A 22,797-nucleotide genomic window follows, 5' to 3' on the forward strand; every position below is an offset into this window, starting at 1 on the left:
TGTGCGGCTCCCAGGACGACATTAGTTGCTCTGCCCGGCAGGCGGTCAGCCCGGTCACACTGAGACGTGGGCTCTGTCCTGCTCTCTGCTGCCTCAGGCTCGGCTCAGTTCTCAGTCAGCTCTGCACACACGGCGTCCGGTCGCTGCGGCCCCTGCGGCTTCATGTTGGGGGCTGGGGCTCCTTCTCCGGCTCGGACCCCGTTCCCACTGCCGTGCTCGGTTTCTCCAGGCACTGCGCTTCAGGGCCCGTCGGACCCTCGGTCCCCTGGGCGGCCTCGTTGAGGGCCCCTCATGGAAGGAAGAGAACAGGAGCTCGTCTGGTGGCGAACCTTCCACGGCCGGTGGGCCAGTGCGGGGGGCGCAGAGCTGCGTTTTGACCAGCGCTGCCACTGGTTAGCAGCAGCAGGACACGGGCAGGGCCAGACCCGGGGCTCTGCTGTTTTGGGGAAGAGGGTGCCCTTCCTGGCTTCCTTCTCCCGGGCTGACCCAGGAATGGCAGGTGCCGGAACAGTCCTGCCTGTGTTCACTTTGTTGCTTCTCCGGGGCTTCCTTACTCGGCCGCCTGGAGCGGAGTGTGTTCTTCAGAGCCAGGAGGAGGCCCCTCTCACGGGAGAGGACGTGTCCTCCTGGCCCCCACCGCCCTAGCCGTGAGCCCCGTTCACGCCGCAGCACAGCCTCCTGCCTCAGCCGCCCCTCCGTCTCTGGGCGGTACCGAGCACCTGGTTCGCACCAGCTCCCTTGCCTGGCCCTTGGGCAGGAGGGGGCGGGGAGGAGCGCAGAGCAGGTCCGTGACTGGAGCGGGAGATCCCGATGGCGTGAGACATGCCGCAGCGCTCCCGAGAGAATGGGAGCTAGCCCCTGGGTGAACAGAGGGTTAGCTGGTCACTCACTGGGGTGAATTTTCACGTTAAGGCCCCTCGTCAGTGTTACCGACCATGAAAATAATGGAAACAGAGTCACGGAGCCAAGTCGGGCGTGTGGGTTGTGAATACAGATGGCCTCCCAGCAGTGCGGCCTCGTCTGTGCCATTCCGCGTGGCTCTAACCTGTTCGCTGCTGACACCGTCCACCTTTGGGAGGGACCTTAGATTTGGAGGAAAAAGAAAGGCGGTGTTGACCTGACGCACAACCCAGTGTGCTGTCTGCTTGTTAAGAGAGCAGGTTGTGACTGAATCTTTACCCTGTGGAGGTGGGAGCAGTAAATGGCACCTGGGAATTCTGTTGAACTATCCTTGGTGATCTTTCAAGACTTGGCTCATCAGAATGCAGCGTGACTCCCGCGCCGGGCGTGAGCGTCCTAGTCTGAAGACGAGGGCGGGTTTACCAGCCGCGCGCCCTCCGTCTGACCCTGCCCCGCAGCGGCCTGTGTGTCGGAGCCTCCTCTCGTGAGTCTGGCGCTAACTCTCGCTCTTCTTTGCTTTGCGTAGATGTTTCTTTCTCAGCAAAATAGAGGAGAAGCTTAGTCTTCTTCCAGACGGTGGCGGTGTGGACGCGGGCGGAGACGGCGGCTCCGGGGACGAGGTGGACGTGCGGGCCCCTGCGGGAGATGTGTGGTCCCTGATCGCCGGCTGCAGGTTCTCCATGAGGATGAGGATGGCGGAGAGCGCGGGCGAGCAGGTGGGCCCTCTGTCCTCCGCTGGGTCAGGGCTTCACGTGTCCTTCCGTCTGAGGCCAGGGACAGCCGCGCAGTCAGTGTGCTGCCTTTGTGGGAAAGTGAACTTGAGGAAACACTTCAAATTTTACAGAAAGCCTCTGAGAGTTTATCGTCTACCTATTAACCACTTCAGAGTGATTATTTCCTGTTACTTAGAAAGAAAACCTAGTACCAGGTTTGGTAAGTGAATGCTCACCAGTTAGGTATAAATTGTGTTTAGCTTTAGTTTGTGGAAGTGTATCATTTGATAAGATTCCCTTCTTGATGTAAGTGTGCTTTGCTTAAAGGTTGCACATAAACTGTCTGGCGTATTAAACTGTTTTTCATGTAGTTAAACCCTCTTAGAATGTTCCGGGGGAGCTTGCTCCTGCAGTGACCCTACACTGATGGCGACTGTACGGCACAAAATGTTACTCTAGTGGAAATAATGACTGTTTCTGTGTTGTGGGTTTAAAAGCTCATTTGTAGGATTTTCCTTAAGGCGGGTGTTGTGCCAGGAATCTGTGCATTTCAGCCCAGAGCAGCACATCAGTCCCTGCGGGGAAGGCAGAGGGTCAGGCTCCCGAGGACCCGCTCCTCCCCGTCTGTCTCTCCACGTGCTCTTGTCTCAGATCCTCCTTCGTGAGTCTGTGCAGCTCCCGCCTTGAAGCTGGAAACAGCCATGGATGTTTCCTGTCTTCCTGTAGTGAGAGAGTTTCTCACCAACTGTGTCCTGCTGCTTCCAGAAGCACTGGCCATTTCTCCTTCCATCTTATGAGCTCTGGGTGCAGCGGGCCTGGCCGTGGTCCAGGGCGCTTGGCTGTGGGGGTGCAGGGGGCTTCAGAAGGAAAGGCGACTCGTGCTCCCCACTGCTGGGTGGAGGAGGAAAGGGGGCGGCTCCCTGGAGGAGGAGGCATCTGGAATGGCAGGAGAGGAAGGTGCTGAGTCCAGTCACACAGAACCCTGAATGTGAGACCCTGGGAACAGCAGCGTCTGCGTGCGCAGAGGGTTGTTTCCTGATCCTGGTTTGCGGTGGACTGTGAAGTACGTACGTGGCCTGGAACGGAGGCCTGGAGCCTCCAGGAGGGAGGTTGCTGAAGGTCTCTGAGTAGCCCAGCTGCGGTGGAGGTTCTGTGGGAGACGGACTGCTGAGCGGAGAGACAGACACCACGAGTCTCGAGCTGGGCGCTGGTGGGAGTGAAAACAGTGTGAAGTGTCCACTTAAAGAAGGAGACACAACAAGACGGAGGCGCTAGGGGTGACGAGGACGGCTGGGCCGTCACTAGAAGGCGCAGGTCTGAGGAAAACGTCTTTGGAAGCAGAATTGGAGGCATCGATTTAGACGACGTCCAGTAACAACCGCCAAATGAAACAGACAGACTGCTCAGTAAAGCTCAGAACTGGGCCTCTGGTGACGCTCAAGTGCAGAGACCTGATGAGGGGAGGGGTCACGTGGACATCACAGACCTGACGCGGTTCAGAAGACACAAGGGAGTCTTTGCCACCAAACAGCAGGAGGTCAGACAACCCAGCAATGAAACGGACGAGCGTCTGGATCGACATTTCTCCCGAGAAGACGCACAAGTGTCCACAAGCAGGTGGAGAGTCCGCAGGCCGTCGGCCAGGCCCACCACCCAGACGGCTGGGGTCAGAAGGAGGGTCCCACGTGCGGGGGTCTGGGGACAGTGGCCATGGAGATGCATGGAGCTGCTCGGACAGGCAGGCAGTGCCCACAGTGCCACTCCTGGGTCTGCACCCACACAGACGTTTGTACACAGAGTCTTTATTTTCACTCAGATTAGCAAAAAGAGCATTATTCAAAATAGCCAAAAAGTGGAAACAGCCTGGGAGTTTGTCTGTGGGTGAATGGCAGATCCAGTGTGTGTCTGTGCAGGAGAGCAGCACTCAGCCCTGAAGGGGGGAAGCTCCGATGCACCACCAGACACAGGACCAGCGCACCTGCTGCTGCCCTGGGAGGAAGTGTGACCGGAGGGTCCGGAGGCACAGGGAGGGCGGGGTGAGGGGCAAGCGCCTGTGGGCGGAAGGTTCTGGAACCAGATGGTGTGGTTGTCGCTCAGTGCGTGAATGTGTTGAAGACGTTGGGCTGCACTGACTGGGAGCTGTGTCCCCACGACTTGCAGAAAGACACCCAGTAACTTACGGTGGAGAGTCCTGGGCCGTGATTTTACTTCTGAATTGTCCCCGTCATTTTCTCTCCTGTACTGTGCAGGGCAATTTCTCACTTGCCATGAAACTGCTGAAGGAGCTGCACAGAGAGGCAAAGACGCGGGAGGACTGGCTGGCGAGGTGGGCGCAGAGCTACTGCCGGCTCAGCCACAGCCGCAGCCGGGCTCAAAGCCGCCCCGAGCAAGTCCGCACGGCACTCAGGACCGTCTCCCTGCTGGGTACGGCCGCCCCTGCCCCTTTCCGTGGCTGGTGTCCACCTGTCTCCTGGACTCCAGAGGCTTTCGGAACTCTTACTTCTCTATCTGTAAGATGAAGTGGAAGTTAAAAATGTTCTCTTTAACACTTAGTCAGATTTGGGGTGTTACAGTTTAATTATTCTGAGAACTTTCTGTTTACATACAAGAGCTGCCTAGAAAGGTACCAGGAAAGCCTTCTTCCTCGTCAGTGCTCCGTCTGTGACAACGTGGCCTTTACAGCTGAGGGTGTAGCGGACCCCAGGTCTCGTGTATGTGTCCTGGTTGCCCAGCAGGCCCCGCTGAGCGAGTGCCCAGCCTGGCCCAGACCCCACCCTGCGGGGCGGGTGCTGTGAGGGCCAGAGTCAGCCCGCCTGCAGTGCAGACAGAGACGCACCTTCCACACGGACCCCAGGGTGGGAGAGGCATCCGGTCGTTGGGAAGGGGGAGGAGGAGCGTTTGCTGAGTCAAGAGGACACTCAGTTCTCATGGGAGTAGTTGGCTGTGGTTGGTAACAGCCGTGTGAAACGAGCAGGGGTCCCGGTGATCACGCGTCTGAGGGCTGTGTCTGGCCAGGGACGGTCAGCCCACAGGTGGGCGGGCAGTGTGGCCGGCGGGGCTTGCTGGGTGTCGGACGTGGTCCTGGACCTCTGCCTGCCAGTCTCGCTGAAGGCCACACGTCAGTTTAAAAGCGGGGTTACCAGCGTGTGCGCGCAAGCACGTGGGAGCCTTTGTGGGCTCTGTGACAGTGGGAGGTGTTTTGACAAAATGCAGGATGACGCTTAAATAAAAGTTTCAGGGATTTAAAAAAATTTTTTAAAGTATTTTTTTTTGGTGGGGTAATTAGGTTTATGTATTTATTATGATTTTTTAATGGAGGGACTGGGGAACTGAACCCAGGACCCTGTGCACGCTAAGCACACGCTCTGCCACTGAACCGTGCCCTCCCCTGTTCAGTGTTGTAATGGTTGAGCCTCTGGACTCTGGTCACTGCTGTGGGCAGAGAACACCTGTCATCAGTGAATTCAGGAATTTCCTCACCAGTGTCTGAAGTTAGTTTCTTAACCTTCAAGACTTCACTAGTTTCTTAATACAAAACAATTTTTGTGCTATGAATACCTTCTTTTTAAATTACAGTACTCACTTCTGAAAAAGTCGTGTGTGTGTGTTTCATGCAACAGGTGAGAACACGTCAAGCTTCTCAAGCAGAGACGGCCAGGCTTTCCGCAGCCGGAACGTTCTCCTGGGCACTGCGTACCGGATCCTGGCCGACGCCCTCCGCGGGGAGCCTGCCTGCCTGGCCGAGATGGAGGGGAGCGAGGCCAGGAGAGTCGTGGGGCTCTCTGCGTGCAGTTCCGAGGACACGCGGGAGGTAGTGGCCCTGCGTGTGGCCCAACTGTCCGCCGTGCAGGCGCTGCGTCTCACTTCGTGTTTTTAGAACGCACTTGACAGCTAAATGCAGCCAAGTTGCTTGTTGGAAAGTTGACACACTCCACGTGTTTCCTGTTTATCTGAATGATACCATCTCTGTGTGTGTGAGAAATGAGAAGCCTGTGTTGGATTGATGTGGACAGCTCTTCCACGATTCTGTCCGTGGAACTGCCCTTGAGCCGGGCCGATGCTGTGTGGGGAGTCCGTCTGGCCTTTACCGCTTTTTAACTGGTGCCGGCCTCGTGTGCTCTTCTCAGATGGCTGTGCCGACGCTTCCAGCTGGGGCGCGCCCCACTTCAGCTGTGTCCGTGCCTCCTGCCTCCACAGGGCCCCCAGCCCTTCTTAAGCCTGACCCGGGGCTGTGGGGCCCACACTGGGCTGGTCCCTTTCTGGGTGGTTCTCAGGGCTGCAATCGCACTGGCCTCTCGCCTACCCCAGCTGGGCAGCCCTCGCTTCTGCACGTAGCCAGCTTTCGTGTATTTACGGCCCATGGGTCACAGGCAGGAAGCAGAGCCCTTCCAAGAGTGTCAGGCCCACTCACAGGGCGCTGGGTCTCTGGATTGCAGGTGATCGCGGGTCTGTACCAGAGAGCGTTCCACCACCTTTCTGAGGCCGCGCGGACAGCTGAGGAGGAGGCCGGGCCTTCTACCTGGGGCCAGGGGCCTGCAGCCGAAGTGACAGATGCTTACATGGCGCTGGTGGATTTCTGTGACCAGCAGCTCCGCAGGGAGGAGGAGGCCACGTCAGGTGAGTGTCGTATTAGCGCAGAGTCTTAGGAGTTTTGCCCGTCCTTCTGGCTTCTTGTTTGTCTTAAATGACACGTGTTCTGAGAGAAGAGGCAGGATGTTGCTGAGCAGCGTGGCCTGTGCGCGAAGGGAGTCGAGCTATCTGTCCTTCCACTTGCTAAATGCAGTACGTTCATGGGTTGCTTGTAGCTTTGCTCTTACTGGCTTCTATGGTCTGCCTCTTGCTCCTGGAATAAATTCAGTAACCAGCAGCTCACCCTTGTGTTCCCAGCCCCGGAAAAATCTGAGCTTCGTGCAGAAGGCGTACCTGGTGAAGAGTTTAGCTTCAGGAGGAGTGGTCTTTGTCCAGCCTGAAAGTGTGTGTCTGGTGTTTGTGGAGCTTAAGTAGTTGTTAAAAAGTGAACAATGATGACCACAAAATAGAAGCCAAAAGGGGGAGATGTGGTCGCTGTTAAATCTGTGATTCGTGTCTGTGTGGGTTTGTTGACCGTTCTGTCTCCTTCCCTGTGCCCGGTAGCTGTTGAGTCTGCAGCACTGCGGACATATCCAGCCCTCGTGGTGGACAGGATGCTGAAAGCTTTAAAGTTACACTCCAGCGAGGCCAGGCTGAAGTTCCCCAGGCTCCTGCAGATCATAGCGCGGTATCCGGAGGAGACCCTGAGCCTGATGGCAGAAGAGGTCAGTCCTTCCGTCTCAGGAAGGGGACGGGACAGCTTAAAGACAGGGTCCTATTTGCCTCCAAACACAGACGGTGTGCAGTGACCACTGATTTTCGCTCTCTGCCAAGAGCATACGTCATTTAAATCTGCATAGAGGAGTGTTCATACTTCCGCACTGTTCTGTTCTGTGTGGTGTTGGTAAGAATGCTACGTCTGAGCAAGGACCCTGGGAGATGGAGGGCTGCTTCTGGGCAGACGTCGGGGCTGAGCTGCGTCTGTGATGTCCCAGGTGCCTTTTGCTCCGGTCACTGTTGAGCAGCGAGAGCAGGAGAACGTTTCAGGGGGCACCGGTGGGCCCAACCCGTCATCGGGCCCACAAGGGCCCCCGCCTCTCCCCCAGGGCCATTGGAAGGATCCTTGGTGATTCTGTGGGTGTTTAACTGGAAACCAGGGCCAGGCTGAGCTGACAGTGTAGTAGTGTGAAGGGTGACAGGCTCGGTTACTTTGCATGATAGGTCTGTAAGCCGCCCTGGTCTCGGAGCTCTGGAGGGCAGTCCTCCGCGTGCTGGAGCCGTGGGCTTTTCAGTGGGTCCTCAGCAGGAGAGTAAAGTAAAATCAGAAATGCGGTATACGTGCGTTTTTCTCAAACAAAAGGAAAGAAATATTTAAGTTAGGATTTCAGTTTTCCCCAAGTCACATTTATATATAAGAAGAACAGCGTGTTGAGGGGGGAGGGGATAGCTCGGGTAGAGCACGTGCTTAGCATGCACGAGGTCCTGGGCTCAAGCTCCAGTCCCTCCATCAAATAACTAACCTAATTACCTACCCCCAAAAACAGCAAAAAAAAAAAGAAAAAAAATATATATATATAAAATTAAAATAGCACGTGGAGTGTGTGAGGAAACACACGTCCTGTCGGGTCGATGTCCAAACGCCTGACGGCAGTGGCCGTGCGTGGGGCTCCCTGGCCATCCTCCCCCCACGGCAGGCGTTGTCCACGCTCACTCCTGAGGCCCGTGTTCCACCGTGAGAGGAGCATCTAGAAAGGCGCTGGAGGAAAACCTGAGCAAAACTGGTAAACGGTCATGGAGTAGAGAGACAAATCCAGGAGCCATAAAGAAAAACAATCTAGTCCTATCATGAAAAAATCCACATACAAAGGTAAAAGAAACTGGAGAAAAATATTTGCAACCCATACTAGAGACGGAGCGTGGACGCAGACCGAGCAGCAGAAGGCGGTCAGAGGCGGCGCAGGCTGTGCTGCCCGAGGAATGACGGAACATGCAGAGGAAGTCAGCTTTCACTTCTCAGGTTGACGATAAAGCTTGAAGATGGGCTGTGTCCAGTGCTGGCAAGGATTTTGGAAAGTAGTCAATCTAATGCTTTTAGAAGTGAAAATTTGAGAAATCTTCTTGGAGGGAAATCTAGCGATGTTTTTTGCGATGGTTAATGTTCAAATTACTTTTTACTTTTAGGAATTTACCCTGTGGGCACAAGCACAGAGAGGCGCACTTAGGGATGTCCGCTGTCATATTATTTGTAGTAGCAAAAATTGGAAAATACCCTAAAAATTCCTTGTAGACACTAGAATGAAAACGGAGTTCTGTACGGTTGTTACAAGGAACGAGGTGCAGCCCAGAGCAGCCGGCCAGCGGTGCCTCGTCTGAGCCCGCTCTTGTAGGGAAAGGTTCCAGGGCGGAGGCCTGACTCCCTTCCGTCCGTGTCTGTACTTCTGGATGCAGACATGTCTGCACTTTGATTTCAGATATAACGCTTTTGTGAGGAAAGGATGATAAAGGTCCCCCCGTTACAGGTCTCGTCCGTCCCCTGCTGGCAGCTCATTGGCTGGGTCAGCCACTTGGTGGCCCTGCTGGACAAGGAGGAAGCTGTGGCCGTCCAGCACCCCGTGGAGGCCATCGCCGACCACTACCCACAGGCGCTTGTCTACCCGCTCATCATCAGCAGCGAAAGCTACTCCTTCCAGGACACTGCGGCTGGTCGGAAGAATGAGGAGTTCGTGGCAAGGTGATAACAAGGAGTCAGGGTGATGGGACCCCCGCAGGGCCATGAAGACCGCGGGGTCAGCAGGCCAGGGGAGTGAGCGCCTTATCCGAGGGCAGGTCTGGGGTCCTCTGCCCCGGGGGTTATTCACTGTGGGATTTCTTCCCTTTGGTAAACACACTTCACCTTAGAACCTTATCTAGGAAGCGCCCTGCCCTGACGCTCATCCTCAGTGGCCTGCGGTTCAGACGGAGAGGAGCGCTTGGCTGGGGCTCAGGGAGGCCCCTGAGGCCGTCCCATCGCTTCTGCGGGTGACGCTCGCATGGAGACCGGGGCAGAGCAGGCGAGCCTGGTGGACGCAGTGTTTTAGCTGCCCTTCTCTGGCCAGAGCCGACTGGCCTCGTTCTCCTGAGCAGACGGGGTGGAGAAAGGCTCAGCGCGTGTCCCGGCATGGAGGGCTGGCTGTGCACACTGTCCACCCTGCAGTGCCCTGCCCGTCACCGTCTCAGCAGAGGCAGCTGAGCGCAACCAGTGCCTTAAAAGGAAGGAATGGGGAAGGTCTGAGAGTGTGTCCAGAAGGGGGCCTCTTCTCTCGTAACAGAACTTCAGAGACATTTATGAGTCAGACTGTACGCACCAAAACACGGATCGTCCGCAGGAGGGTCTACTGTTACTAAGACCTTCGCACGCTTGGCGCTTCATCAGTTTCGGGTAGAATTTTTAAGTTGCTCCATCTCTGGACTGTGCAGTCTGGTGTATGAGCATAACTCTACATAAAATCACAGGCCTTGATCTTTGGAAGAAGTTTGATCACATAAACTTGGTAATTTTTTTTTTTAGGATTAAAGTTAAGCTGGACCGCAGGGGAGTGGTTCAGGACTTCATTACTGCCCTGGACCAGCTCTCTGACCCCGAGATGCTCTTCAAGGTAGTGTGGCGGCTTCCGGTCAGTCCGGCTTAGAGCAGCCTTATAGGCCTGCTTGCAGCCTAGCTTCACCTCCCTTTTCTTCTGCACAGGACTGGACTGAGGATGTCAAAGTTGAACTAGAAAAAAACCCTGTCAATAAAAAGAACATCGAGAAGATGTATGGAAAGCTGCGTGCGGCCCTGGGGGACCCGGACGCTCCCGGCCTCGGGGCTTTTCGGAGGAAGTTCGTTCAGGTGTGCATGATGCAGGCCGGTGTTCGTGTTTGCTGGTTGTTGGTGATTCTGGTGTGAAGGCGTCGTTGAGTTTGTAAACTTCCTTCAGATTCCTGCTGCCCACTAGATGCTGATGGCTGATGTGGGGTCAGATGGTGGCAAGTGGGCCCCAGGTGACCTTGGGGTGTGTTACATTCTGCTCCCCATGGGCCGGTTCTTAGGTGTGAAGGTTACAGGAAGGATCTGGATGTCGAATGAGGATGGTACCTGCATTAGCTGTAGGCTGATGACCACGTGTGAGTGCGAGCCTCTTCGAAGGCCCACTCTGGTGCCCAGGAGGCGGAGGGTGGCCTGACCCTGGTGGGCACTGACTGCAAAACTGCAGCGTAGCTGCCGTGGCGTAGACAGGCCAGGACAAGGGCAAGGGCGTTGGTTTGGGGGTCTGGATGCGACAGGCCCCTCCTCCCCTTGCCCACCCTGTCTCCCGCCCCGCGTTGCCTGCACCCTCACCAGCCGGGAAGTGGGTGGCCCTCCCTGCCTGCGCGCCTCTCCTGGCTGCGTCGTGCTGATTTCTTTTTTCCCGTTTTGGCCAGACTCCCTTTTTTTTCACCAAACCTCAAGGAGTTTAGGAGCTCAAGGGAGAAGTCGCTCAGCCCTGTGGTCTCTGCAAAGGGGCATCTTTGTCCCTCTGGGCTCAGTGAGGCTTTGTGTAGACAGACCTCAGTGCCCAGCTGCCCACCCAGCTGTGCGTGGTGCTGCCTTTGGTTCACGCCCTCCAGGGAGGCCCCGTCCCCCCAGCATCCGTGCATGCGGTGCCCACGTGTGGCCAGCCTCTCGGCGTCACTGCTTTGGGCCAGGTCGTCCCCCATCCTGGGTGTCCTTTCACCCTCAAGGGACACCTGCCCACTGGAGGGACACTGGATGAGGCTCTGTGGGGAGACCATGCCCCGAGTTAGACCCTCCCTGACCCCGGGGCAGGCGTCTTCAGCTCGAGGAGTAAGCCGGCGGTTCTGACAAGTGGAGGAGCTGTCTGTTGCCTGCATGTGACCAGGGCTGTGTCCAAAGTGAAGCTAAAACTCTAACTCTCTGCATGCACTTCACCTGATGACACATCCCGGGCCCCTCACACCCCACTGGTCGGCCCCACAGCAGCCCCGCCCAGGGAGCAGGGGCGTGGGCGAGCAGCACACTGGGTCCACCTGCAGACCAGGGAGGAGCCGTGTGTTATGCGGGTCACTTCTCCCCCAGTGGATTGTCTAAAATAGAGCATAGATTTCATTTATACCAGGTTGGTGACGTGGGATTCATTCTAAATTTGGAAAAAAATTTTAATTAAAGATGATCAGGCAAATTTTGACAACTATTCAGTTGCCATTAGTAAAAATTTGGTACGTTCCAAGGTAAAGTTCTTAATTTTTAGAATTATAAGTTATCCAAATCATGTTTCTGCTGGTTTATGATTCAGAATAACGACTTGAAAAGTCCCCATTAACGAAAGTGTCTTGTCTTAGGTTCATTTCTGTGGGATTACTCCTTTTATCCTGTACTTTGTTACCCCTTACCATAGTGGTGCAGGTCAGCGACTGGGCAGTGGACACAGGGGTTAAGGGCTTTCCCGAGTTTAAGGCCCCTGTTAGAACTCGGGCCTGGAAGTCACGCTGACCGCCGTCCTGCCCGTCTTCAGAGGCACAGAGAGGCACAGAGAAGCAAACCGTAGGCAGGCCGTGGGCTTCAGTGCGCTGAAACAATTCAAGGAACGAGAAACTGTCCATCTTAAAAGCACAGGAAAAAAACCTGTGTAACTGGGTACCTGTTTGTGATAAATATTCATAAGGCTAGAACCTTTTCAGACTTTCAAGCCATTAATATTTAAGGTAAATTATTGTTAATTTCAGGCTTTTGGGAAAGAATTTGATAAACACTTTGGGAGTGGAGGTTCCAAGCTCCAGAGCATGACACCTGCTGACTTCGGCGCTGTCACCCGCACGCTGCTGGCCAAAATGCGCAGGGACGTGAGGGTGCCCGGCAACCTGCAGGAGTGCTCACCCTGGATGAGCGGCTTCCGGGCGGACTTCCTGAGAGACGAGCTGGAGGTCCCAGGTGAACCAACCTGCAGGGGATGGAGGGCGCCTGGAGCAGAGTCGTGCCGGAGCAAGAAAGGGCGATTTCGGAGCGAGAGCGCGGCATCGTGGCAGTTTCTTTCTTGCTTTAAAAAGAATTTTAAATTCCACATGTTTGTCATCATTAGGAAAATCTGTAATTGCTGTGAATAGTACACTCACTGAATGTCTAGCTTACATTTCTGAGTATAACAAGTGCTCAGATGTCCATCTGCTAATAATGGTAACTGGTGATTTCCTCTGAAACTGCCCACATGCCACCCTGAATAACCTTTCTTCAGAAATAAGATACAGGCAGCCTCAGAGATACTGTGGGTTTGCTTCCAAACCACCACCACAAACCAGGTTAAAGCAGGTGGTCTCCCAGTGCACGTAAGCTATGCCTACACTGTACTGTAGTCTGTTCAGTGCGCAGCAGCATTATGGCTAAGAGGACAGTATGTGTACCCTAATTAAAGGATAATTTATTGCTAGAAAGCCTAACCATCTTCTGACAACTGAGGGGTGCTACAGATCTTCAGTTTGTGAGAACTGTGGTCTCTCTGACATGCAGTGGAATGAGGTGCACCTGCACAAGTGTGGTGCCCTCACCTCCTGGGATGCACGCTGGTCCCACCTGGAGCGACAAGGCGACAAGACATGGCTCACGGAGGGAAGGACGGTGACACTCAGGACAGACACAGCACGGTGGTCAGGCGTGAGCACAGTGTGATTTTCACATTCTGTGTCTTCACCCTGCAGTTTGCCAGACAAAAAATGTTCTAATATGGTGACGTATTCCAGTGATATAAGAAAACATATTTGGAGAAACATTTTGCTATTTTTAACAGTTGTGCATTGGATACTGTGAGTTTCAAGGAAAACACTGAAAACGGAGCCGCCTGATACGAGCTTGCCTCTGCTGGAAGGTGGCAGCTCCAGGCCATGTTTTTCCTGCATCTGGTGTGTCTGCCCCAGCAGAGTAGGAAGCTGACTCCTCTTAGTCAGATTGGGACATAACAGCTTTTTTTCAGAAGTCCGTTTTCTAGAAACGAAAACTTTCAGTAAAAAGTGTTACCATCATAGATTGATAGGCGTGTTTTAAAGTGTGGGGTGTGTAACAGGCAGTGTCCAAGCCCAGCTCCTGTGGTCTGTCCAGGGCAGTACGACGGCCGAGGGAAGCCGGCGCCGGAGTACCACGCACGGATCGCGGGGTTCGACGAGCGGGTAAGTGTGGGGGACCAGCCTCCACGGCTGGGTGGGTGGCCTGGGGGCACTTCCTCAGACATCAAAGACAGGACAGTTAACTTCCCTGCTGGCCTCAAGCGCACGGAGCTGTCGGGTGGGAATTCACCGGACGGAACGTTCACTATCTTTCCGCGTCAGTCATGACCAACCCAGAGTGAAGCGTGCATGTCCGTGGTCGAAAGTGCGTGCGGGGAGCCAGCTGGGGACTCGCCGGGGACGCCCGACAGCAGCCCTGCGCATCTCCTCCCCCGAGGGTGCACCCTGTGGGGACGGTTGGCGGGCATTCTGGACGGCACCTCATATGTTCCCAACTGTTGAAGGTGAGAGTCATGGCTTCTCTGAGGAGGCCGAAGCGCATCGTGATCCGTGGGCATGACCAGCGGGAGTACCCCTTCCTGGTGAAGGGGGGCGAGGACCTGCGGCAGGACCAGCGCATCCAGCAGCTGCTCCAGGTCATGAACGTCGTGCTCTCCCAGGACGCCGCCTGCAGCCAGCGCAGCCTGCAGGTGAAGACGTACCATGTGGTGCCCATGACCTCCAGGTGCGGCGCAGGAGGCCTGTCGAGTTTCGCCGGGATGGGGGCATGGGGTGCGGGTCTCGGGAGACCTGGGGTTCCAGGTTTCATGAGACAGAGCTGAGCAGAGAGGACGCTTCTCAGCCCGCAATGTTCGTCCTCGGGGGACAAGTGAGGGAGGACCTGGGCTCGGGAGGGCAGGGTGGTGAGGCCCGTGTTCATAACTTGCTCTCCTTTCAGACTAGGGTTAATTGAATGGATCGAACATACTTGCACCTTGAAGGAGCTTCTCCTGAACAGCATGTCCCAGGAGGAGAAGGCAGCTTACACCAAGTGAGTGGGGTCCGAGGGCTCCTCCTCCGCCCTGCTTGGCCCCTGGCCTGTTGCCTGCAGTTCACCCCTGCTCCTCCTGGGACCTTCTTAGGCCCTTTAGTTGGTGCCCTTGGCCAAACCTGGCCTGTGCTTTAATCTGCATCTGGCTGCGTGAACACATGAGATGGAGTAGAGGGTTCCAAAGAGTGGTTGCATATAGCTTACCACAATTCAAGAAAATAATTAATCTTGAAGAAAAGATCGTTGAAAAAATAAAACAATAAGATGGGCAGCTTTTTTTTTAAAATGAAGTACAGTCAGTTACAATGTGTCAGTTTCTGGTGCACAGCGTCACGTCCCAGTCATGCACATATATACACATACATTGGTTTTCATCTTCTTTTTCATTAAACGTTATTACAGGATATTGAATATAGCTCCCTATGCTGCACAGAAGACATTTGTTTATCCATTTTTATATATAGTGGTTAACATTTGCAAATCTCAAACTCCCACGTTTATCCCTTCCCACTCCCTTCCCCTGGTAACCGTAAGATTATTTGCCATGTCTGTGAGTCTGTTTCCATTTTGTAGATGAGTTCATTAGTGTCTTCTTTTTTCTTTTTTCCTTTTTTTAGATTCCACATATGAGTGATATCATATGATATTTGTCTTTCTCTTTCTGGTTTACTTCACTTAGAATGACGGTCTCCAGGTCCATCCATGTTGCTGCAAATAGCATGATTTTATTCTTTTTTAGGGCTGAGTAGTATTCCACTGTATAAATATAACACAGCTTCTTTGCCCAGTCATCTGTTGATGGACATTTAGGCTGTTTCCATGTCTTGGCTGTTGTAAATAGTGCAGGCAGCTAACACTTAACAAAGTGTTTTCTGTGTCCTGGTTACTGTTCTCAGTTTGTAGCGTGTGTGAAGTCATTTATTTTTTAAAAACCGACCATGTGAGGAGCGTCCTCCCCTCCGTGCAGAGGAGGTGGCTGAGGTGGGAGGCGTGCGGTGTGTGCAGGCTCATGACTCATCAGTCCCAGGTCACCACACAGGTGCTTTTTAGTTTTCTTTATCTTTTCATATTTTCCAAGTTTTCTACAGTGAGCTTGTATTTTTTAATCAAGAAGGTTTTTTTTCTTTTAACTTGTTTTTTTGTTTTTGAAAAGAAAAATATGAACAAGGTGGCTTAAAGACATTTTGAAGGAGGAGTTGACAAGTTTTGGTCCAGTGGCAGGATGAAGGGGAGGAAGTAGTCCTGAGTGGCTTCAGGGCCATTTCCCCACCATGGGAGCCGTGTTCCCATCCGACTCTGTCCCAGGGAATGGCTGCTGTGCAGGGCGGTGTTCACCACCTTTTACTTTCAGTCATTTGAGTCCTTTGGCTGTCCTGTCAGACGGACCCCCTGGAGTCAGAATCCCAGCTCTCACTCCGTGTGGACTCCCAGAGGCCTTCCCTGTCCCCAGGCCGCCGTTTCTGTGATGGGAAATTACGTAGAAGACACGTGGTAGACACAGGTGTCAGCGGAGTGTGGCATGCTTTTCAAACACGCAGTTGTGTAAACCACTTCCCACCACCTTTTAACCCAGGGCAGCCTCCTGCCGCTAAACCCTTTGCTGTTTTTTCCTTAACTCAAAGGTGGCAGTTTTCCAACCTAACGATACTCATCCAGTTGAAACTAGGAGAGAACTTAGATGGAAATGGAGTGTCTATTTACAAAATTAACTTAGTAGCAACTCAGAAACGGTTCACCTTCAGTGATTTAACTGCTAAGTAACATGTTGTGAAGTTGTTCTATTGTTAGATTTTTGGTTTTCTAAGGAAAACTCATTAAAGCTTTGGATACAAACCTAGAAGTGGCTAAAGATACAAATATCACATTGTGTCCAGCTGCCCAGACACTGTATTTTGTCTGTGAAGCATTACTGGAAACAGCTTTTCAAATTCAATTCAAATTCATTGTCATTTGTGTAAATACTTTATAGAATTTAACATAGACTTCATCTGTATCTGCACACTGGAAATGGAAAAAAAAAAGTGTAGCAATGTTTAAATAATGACAGAAGCAGAAAATCCATCTTCAACAAAGAGCTCGTGGTCCTTTTGTTCACAGTAGCGACTTGCCTGCTTTGTCCTGCGTGAAGGGTTCCTTCCTGGGGTCAGATGCGCAGACCGAGCGCTGGTCACTGCGCCCGTTCAGCCCCTCCTGTTCTGTCTGTGTGAAGCGGGAAGTTTATAGTATCTGGCTTTTGTGCCTGCCTTTCTGCATAGGAAATAGCCATGGTTCTTCAGGAGTGATGAGGAAGGAGTAACGAGGTATTGGAATTCTAGGTCCACAGGAGTGTGGGTTCAGCGTTAGTATCAAGTAGCATTAAGAGGCACACTTACTTTTCCTGCCTCTTCACTGGTTTTCAATGACTTCCTCCTGGTCTCCGGCCCTGAGATACGTGATGCCAGGTCTCTTCCTAAAGCTGATCCTTTGTCCTCTGTCAGCGACCCCAGAGCCCCGGCGTTTGAATACAGAGACTGGCTGACGAAGGTGTCTGGGAAGCATGGCCCCGGGGCTTACCCGCTCGTGTACAGGTGAGTGTCGTTCGGCTTTTCCTTTTTCCTGACGAGCTCCTTCTTCTCTAAGTTGCATGTTCACTTTTGTTTCTCAGACAGTTCTGCCCGACAGGGACTGTCAGGATCTGGTTATTTGATATTTGTTTGAGCTTCAGTAAAACAAAGAATTTCGTATTTCAAGTCACGAGAAGTTTGTTCTGAGACATTTCCTATTCTTAAACCCTAGGAGAGCCAGTCGCAGTGAAACAGTCACATCTTTTAGAAGAAGGGAGAGCAGAGTGCCAGCCGACCTCTTAAAGTGAGTGTGTTTCTGGCCCGTGGCCCCGGGGACGGGCAGGTGAGGGGCAAGCCTCACACCATCTCTCTGCAGGCGGGCCTTCCTGGCCCTGAGCACCGGCCCCGAGGCCTTCCTGGCTCTCCGCTCCCACTTTGCCAGCTCGCATGCCCTCCTGTGCATCGGCCACTGGGTCCTGGGCATCGGAGACAGACACCTGAACAACTTCATGGTGAGCCTGGAGACAGGAGGCCTGATCGGCATTGACTTCGGACACGCGTTCGGATCTGCCACGCAGGTCAGCCCGCCGGCTCTCTGTTCTCCGTGGCCTGGGGTCCCCTCGGGCTCTGGGAACCCCCCCTCCCCCCGAAGCAGTGGCTCGTTGTGGTCATTATCGCTGACCTCCTGCAGGAAGGGAGTATCTTGGTTGTGTGTCAGCCTCGTTCAGACAGGTGGTGGGGGTTGTGATGCAAAGTTACATAATCGGAGCTAAGAAAGCCGTGTCCTGCAGAAAGGGAGGACCGGAGGAGGCTGTATGAGGCCCCGTGAACAAACGTGGTGCGCCAGCCTCCCCGACACCCGACTCTGAGTCTGCGTCTCCGGGGCCGCGCACGGAGCTGCATCACAAGGGTGACTGTGTTGACTGCTCCCGGGCACGGGGATCTCGCCTCTAAGGGGCTGGTTCCTGCGCTCCCCGAATGCGAGTAACAGCCGTGGCCGGCGTCTGCTCCTTCTGGCCGCCGTGTGAGTTCGCGTCTGCTGCTGCTTACGCGTCTTTCTTCCTTTTTAGTTTCTGCCGGTGCCTGAGCTGATGCCTTTTCGCCTAACTCGCCAGTTTATGAACCTTATGTTACCGCTGAAAGAAACGGGGCTGGTGAGCAGCATCATGGTGTGTGCGCTGCGCGCCTTCCGCTCCCGCTCGGACCTGCTCACCGCCACCATGGACGTGTTTGTGAAGGAGCCGTCCTTCGACTGGAGGGTACGGTCGTCTCCACGCACGTTTCACCTGTTTTACGAGTGACCGATCTGGCTTCTCCTGTTACCTGATGGAAACGCGTCGTCGTTACTAAATACTTACATTGTTTTGTCTGGCATGTCTCAAAATTAACATTCGGGGTCATTTGGCTTGAAAGTCAGATGAGGCGTAATAACCTTCATCTGGAGAAAAGCGTCATTTCAGCTGAGACCATTTCTAACCCTTTGGTGATGTGGGTTCGATTCCTCTGTGAGACACTTTCAGTTCAGTCTGTCCCACACGGGGTCTTCCTTGATTAAATCTCCAGGGTTCTTCACAACACAGCCTGGGGGCGGGGGCAGCAGTGGCGTCCATCGCAGGGAGTCACCTTTTAAGCCTGAGTGTCGCCCCTACAGCCGGGTCATCGTCACCGTCTCCTGTGCTGCCGTGGGTTTAGCGAAAAGCTGCAGCGTCTCCCCAGCGAGATGCTTGTGTGCTTAAGATCATTACTTGTTTGGTCTGTTTGAATGTGATCATATATTCTTTTGTCATAAGCGGAGAAAACCATGTTCTTTTCCTCCAGAATTTTGAACAGAAAATGCTGAAAAAAGGAGGATCCTGGATTCAAGGAGTAAATGTAGATGAAGAGAACTGGTACCCCCGGCAGAAGGTGCGCTGCGCCAGGAGGAAGTTAGCGGGAGCCAACCCGGCGGTCGTTACCTGGTAAGGTGTGACTTGTTGGGGAGGCAAGCCCACCAGGCGGTCACTGCTGACCGCCACTGGGCGCCATGTGCAGACGCGGCCTCGCGGACCCGGGGGGGGAGGGGCCGGCCCAGCAGGTCGGCCCGGAGCCCCCGCACCACGCCTCTGGACGGCGTGTCACAGGGTGTGTACCTGCACGAGGGACTCAGGTCCCATGTGCGCTTTTGTCCTTTCCAGGCAGACGTGACCCTGGTGGCACAGCCCAAGGTGCAGAGAGCACGCGGGGGTGTCAGCCAGTGTGTAGAGCGGCTCACCTTGGCCTCCACAGCTACAAGTAGGCGTTTGTAGAAATGATTCACAAGGGAAAAAAGTTCAACTTTGCAATTAATGAATAGTAAAAGGCGATCTCTAGTCTGCGGTCTGTTGTTTTTTTGGCAGAGGTGCTGAGACCATTTATTGGTCTTTCCAACAAATGGTGAAGGAGTGAGGGTGGAACCACCCCCCCAGAATTAATCCAGATGGATCAGAGCTGTAAGAGCTAAGAGTGTAAAATACTTAGAAACGTGGGGTAAATCTTCAGACCTTGGGCTTGGCGGCCTTAACTGTAAAAGCAAAAGCACAAGCAAGAAAGAATGAAACAGACAAATTCATCAAAATTAAAAGCCTTTGTGCGTCACAGGCTACCATCAAGAAAGTAAAAATACAGCCCACAGAATGGGAGAAAATATTTGAAAGTCATGTGGTTGATAAAGGACTCGCATGTAGAGTACATTAAAACCCCTTACAGCTGAGTGATGAAATGACCAAAGGACCAGCACAGACGTTTGTCTAAAGAGACACAAGATGGCTGTTCAGCTCATGGAAAGATGCTCAGCACTGTTGGTCAGGAGATTAATGCAAGTCACACCCACCAGGCTGTGGCTGGTGAGGACGTGAAGAAGTTGGAGCCCTTGGATGTGGTTGGTTGGGCTGTAAAGCAGTGCAGCTGCCGTGGAAAGCAGCCTGGCAGCTCCTCAGAAAGTGACCCCACAGCCCCGTCCTAGGTGTGGACCCAGGCGGCGTGAAGCCGTGACCACAGAAGCTCGTGGACGAGTGCTTCGTTTCCCTGAAGACCCAGGCTCCTGACTTCAGGGTTATGGGCAGCAGAAAGTATTCTGTGTGATGAGAGGGGGTGTTTGGATAGGAGTGATAGCGCATGGCTTGTGTTTTTGTATGTGTTTAATCTTTCTCCAGTGACGAATTACTTCTGGGCCATGAGAAGGAACCTGCCTTCGAAGACTACGTCGCAGTGGCACGAGGCAGCAGGGACCACAATGTCCGGGCCCGGGAGCCGGACAGCGGGCTTTCAGAGGAGGCTCAAGTGAAGTGCTTGATTGACCAGGCCACAGACCCCAACATCCTCGGCAGGACGTGGGAGGGGTGGGAGCCCTGGATGTGAGGCCCGGAGGAGCCAGCAGGTGTGGAGCGTGCGGCATGTGGGCGATGTTGTAAACCTCACCTTTGCACATGGCACAGAGAAGAAATCTCGTATCATGAGTTTAATCAGGGTCGTGACGGAGAAGTGAATGCTGGTCTGGGTGGACGATTGGGTCATGATCAAAGATTAGGTTGGGGTTCATTCCCTAGCACCTCCTCCAAATATAAATAAACCAAATAACGTCTCCCTCATTAAAAAAAAAAAAGTAAGAAAAAAAGCGAGAATACTAGGTCAGGGTTAAAACAGACCTAACAGAAAAGGCGTATCCAGGCCAGTGCAGGCCCCGAGTCGGACACAGCGGGTCACGAGGCTGTGCTCGGCCAGCAGCTCCCCAAGTAAGTGGCGAAGGAGACCCCGCACGTCAGAGCGACGGTCACGGGGGGCATGGTCAGCAGCACGAGGTGGTCACAGTCAAGCTGATGATGGCCTCTTACACCTAGAAATGACTGCATTTGACACTTAGGGTATTTTTGTAGGTTTTTTTCTTTCATTTTGTTCTTTCTCTTCTAGCTTTGACACTTTATGACAGACTTGGTCTCTAGAAGAGGACATATTTAGGAGAGGTGAAAACCTGGGTCTCGCTCAGACGGACCCTTGCTGCACGGATCAGTCCCATCAGGAAGGCAGACCAAAGTGCTTTCATCCCAGACTCAGGGTGACTTCAGAAATTCTGAGTGTGAAGGTAGCACTCAGCATTCCAACTCTGGGGAAGGAAACGGAGACCCGGTGTGACGTGCATCCTGCTGGGAGGTGACACGCCACCCGGAGCAGCAGGGCCGGGTCCCCCCTTGGCTCCGTCCCGAGCCCGTCCTCCCTGTCTGGAGCCATTCTCTGGTTGGCTTTGAGGTTTTCAATATTTTTTTTCAAATGTTTGTAGTTAGAAGCTCTCGTATGATTTTGTAAATCCTAGAATAAAGAACATTACAGTTTTTTCCCCCAAAGTAGTACATAGCTTTTGTGTAGTTTCAAAAGCAAAAATGTTCATCTTATAAATTACATCATTATATTACTTGACAAATGTATTTTGATAAATACAGGTTGAGTACATTATGGCACTAGAAGTAAACTTTACGTCCTCAAGAAATGGTGCCTGTTCAACCAAAGGAATTTCATTTTTAAAGAAAAGTAAGTGATCATGCACATGGAAACTAGCACACACATGAGCAAGTAAGTATCTTTTGCTGTAGCACAGAAGGAACCAGAGTAAGCCACTTGGGACTTGAGTTGTTGTAATACTGTGTTTTCTACGACCGTGATTTTTGCTTGAGTCCTGGTAACGCGGGATTTCGTCATTAACTCAGTCCCCATGTTACGGGAAACCCTGTTCTTAGTGACTACCTCTCACGCCCGTCAAAGTTCATTACCAGATGACGGTGCGTACTCCAGCCTCAAAGCTGTCTGCTTCCGCTGGACCTGCGAGAGCACGGTGAGGTCACCCGCAGGCGCCTGGGGTGTGAATGTCCTCGTCACCCGGAGGGGCCAGATGTACTTGGTTTGGGAGACAGGCAGTAAAAACATCTCTGCTGATCTTAAGTGCATATCAGTAACATGAAGGGTGTTTTTATTATGCTGTTAAGCATTTTAATGTTTTTCAAAGGTGGAGGCCACACGCATTTTCAGGACTTTAAGAGTCTTCCCCCCAGGTGGGGCAGACGAAGCCGCTTTCCTAAACTCAACACGTCCTGGGGAGACAGAGCGGGTCACAGGAGCGCATGTGCAGGCCCCGGGTCCAGAGGTGAGACAGGCAAGGGGAGGGGCAGGAACGCGGCTCAAGGTCAGGTCCACGTCAGCCGCGGTCCTGCCGGACTCGCTTCTGTGTCACAGTCAGCGCAGTTGCCGCTGTGACGTGAATGGTCATGTTCACCCTGGGAGCTGGTTCTGACGGTATATTCAGTTTGCATATGAAACATTTGTTTTTTGACCCGAAAAGAACCCAGAAAGGTTCATACTTAAACTCAGTGAAGATGTGAATGATTCCATGCTTATGAGTATTAATTTGAGTATTTCATGGAACTAGAGACAAGCCCCAAGTTCCCTCAGGCCGGGACGCCTGCACACAGCACACAGTCACCATGATTAGACCAACTTTAAAAACTTTCTAAAGGGGGGTGGTTATAGCTCAGTGGTGAGCATGTGCTTAGCACTTACAGGGTCCTGGGTTCAATCCCCAGCACCTCCATTTAAATAAAAAAACTTTCTAGAAGAAATAAAAACTATTTCATCAACGTACGAGAACTTTGGGAGTGCTGGTGGCTGATGCCTGGGTGCTCCTGCCGAGGCGCACTGACCGTGGGGACCGTGTCTGGGTGGCAGGGAGCGCGCAGCCGAGGGGTCGCACGTGCTTCTTGGACTTCGTGCAGTTGAAGAATTTAAGGGCTGGCTTGTAGAAAAGCAGAGGCCGCTGGGGTTTTGTCTGGGGCTGCAGTCACTCTGCAGACGGCTTTGAGGAGCTCTGGTATTTACAGTAAGTCTTTCACTCCACAAACACAGTGTCTTCCTTTGTTATGTCTTTTATTTTTTTCAGCAGTGGTTTGTGATTTCCATTAGTTTTCAGTCTTTCTGACTTTCAGCCTCCTTGTTTACCTTTACCCTTAGCCGCTGTATTCTTTCTGCTGCT

At 53.1% G+C, this 22,797-nt stretch overlaps 1 protein-coding gene and 1 long non-coding RNA gene across 2 annotated transcripts in view; one reads left to right on the top strand and one right to left on the bottom strand.

Annotated features, from left to right (window-relative positions):
• Positions 1–21,121, top strand: part of PRKDC (protein kinase, DNA-activated, catalytic subunit) — a 118,707-nt gene extending 97,586 nt beyond the window's left edge. Inside the window, 18 exon segments of the mRNA XM_032470027.1 lie at positions 1,427–1,616; positions 3,863–4,037; positions 5,234–5,424; positions 6,050–6,230; positions 6,747–6,907; positions 8,702–8,913; positions 9,730–9,817; positions 9,907–10,050; positions 11,925–12,129; positions 13,288–13,355; positions 13,697–13,917; positions 14,131–14,223; positions 16,701–16,790; positions 16,999–17,070; positions 17,143–17,344; positions 17,837–18,025; positions 18,585–18,724; positions 19,937–21,121. Of these exon segments, the coding sequence (XP_032325918.1) occupies positions 1,427–1,616; positions 3,863–4,037; positions 5,234–5,424; positions 6,050–6,230; positions 6,747–6,907; positions 8,702–8,913; positions 9,730–9,817; positions 9,907–10,050; positions 11,925–12,129; positions 13,288–13,355; positions 13,697–13,917; positions 14,131–14,223; positions 16,701–16,790; positions 16,999–17,070; positions 17,143–17,344; positions 17,837–18,025; positions 18,585–18,724; positions 19,937–20,141 (2,827 nt within the window). The 3' untranslated portion in view covers positions 20,142–21,121.
• LOC116660468 lies at positions 196–5,326 on the bottom strand. Its single transcript, XR_004316006.1, has 2 exons — positions 5,197–5,326; positions 196–4,121 (listed from the first exon to the last, which is right to left on the bottom strand). It is a non-coding gene; the product is annotated as an uncharacterized LOC116660468 (long non-coding RNA).
• Positions 21,122–22,797: the final 1,676 nt, after the last annotated feature.

Source organism: Camelus ferus, chromosome 29 (genome assembly GCF_009834535.1).
Source record: "Camelus ferus isolate YT-003-E chromosome 29, BCGSAC_Cfer_1.0, whole genome shotgun sequence".
NCBI classification, from domain to species: Eukaryota; Metazoa; Chordata; class Mammalia; order Artiodactyla; family Camelidae; genus Camelus; species Camelus ferus.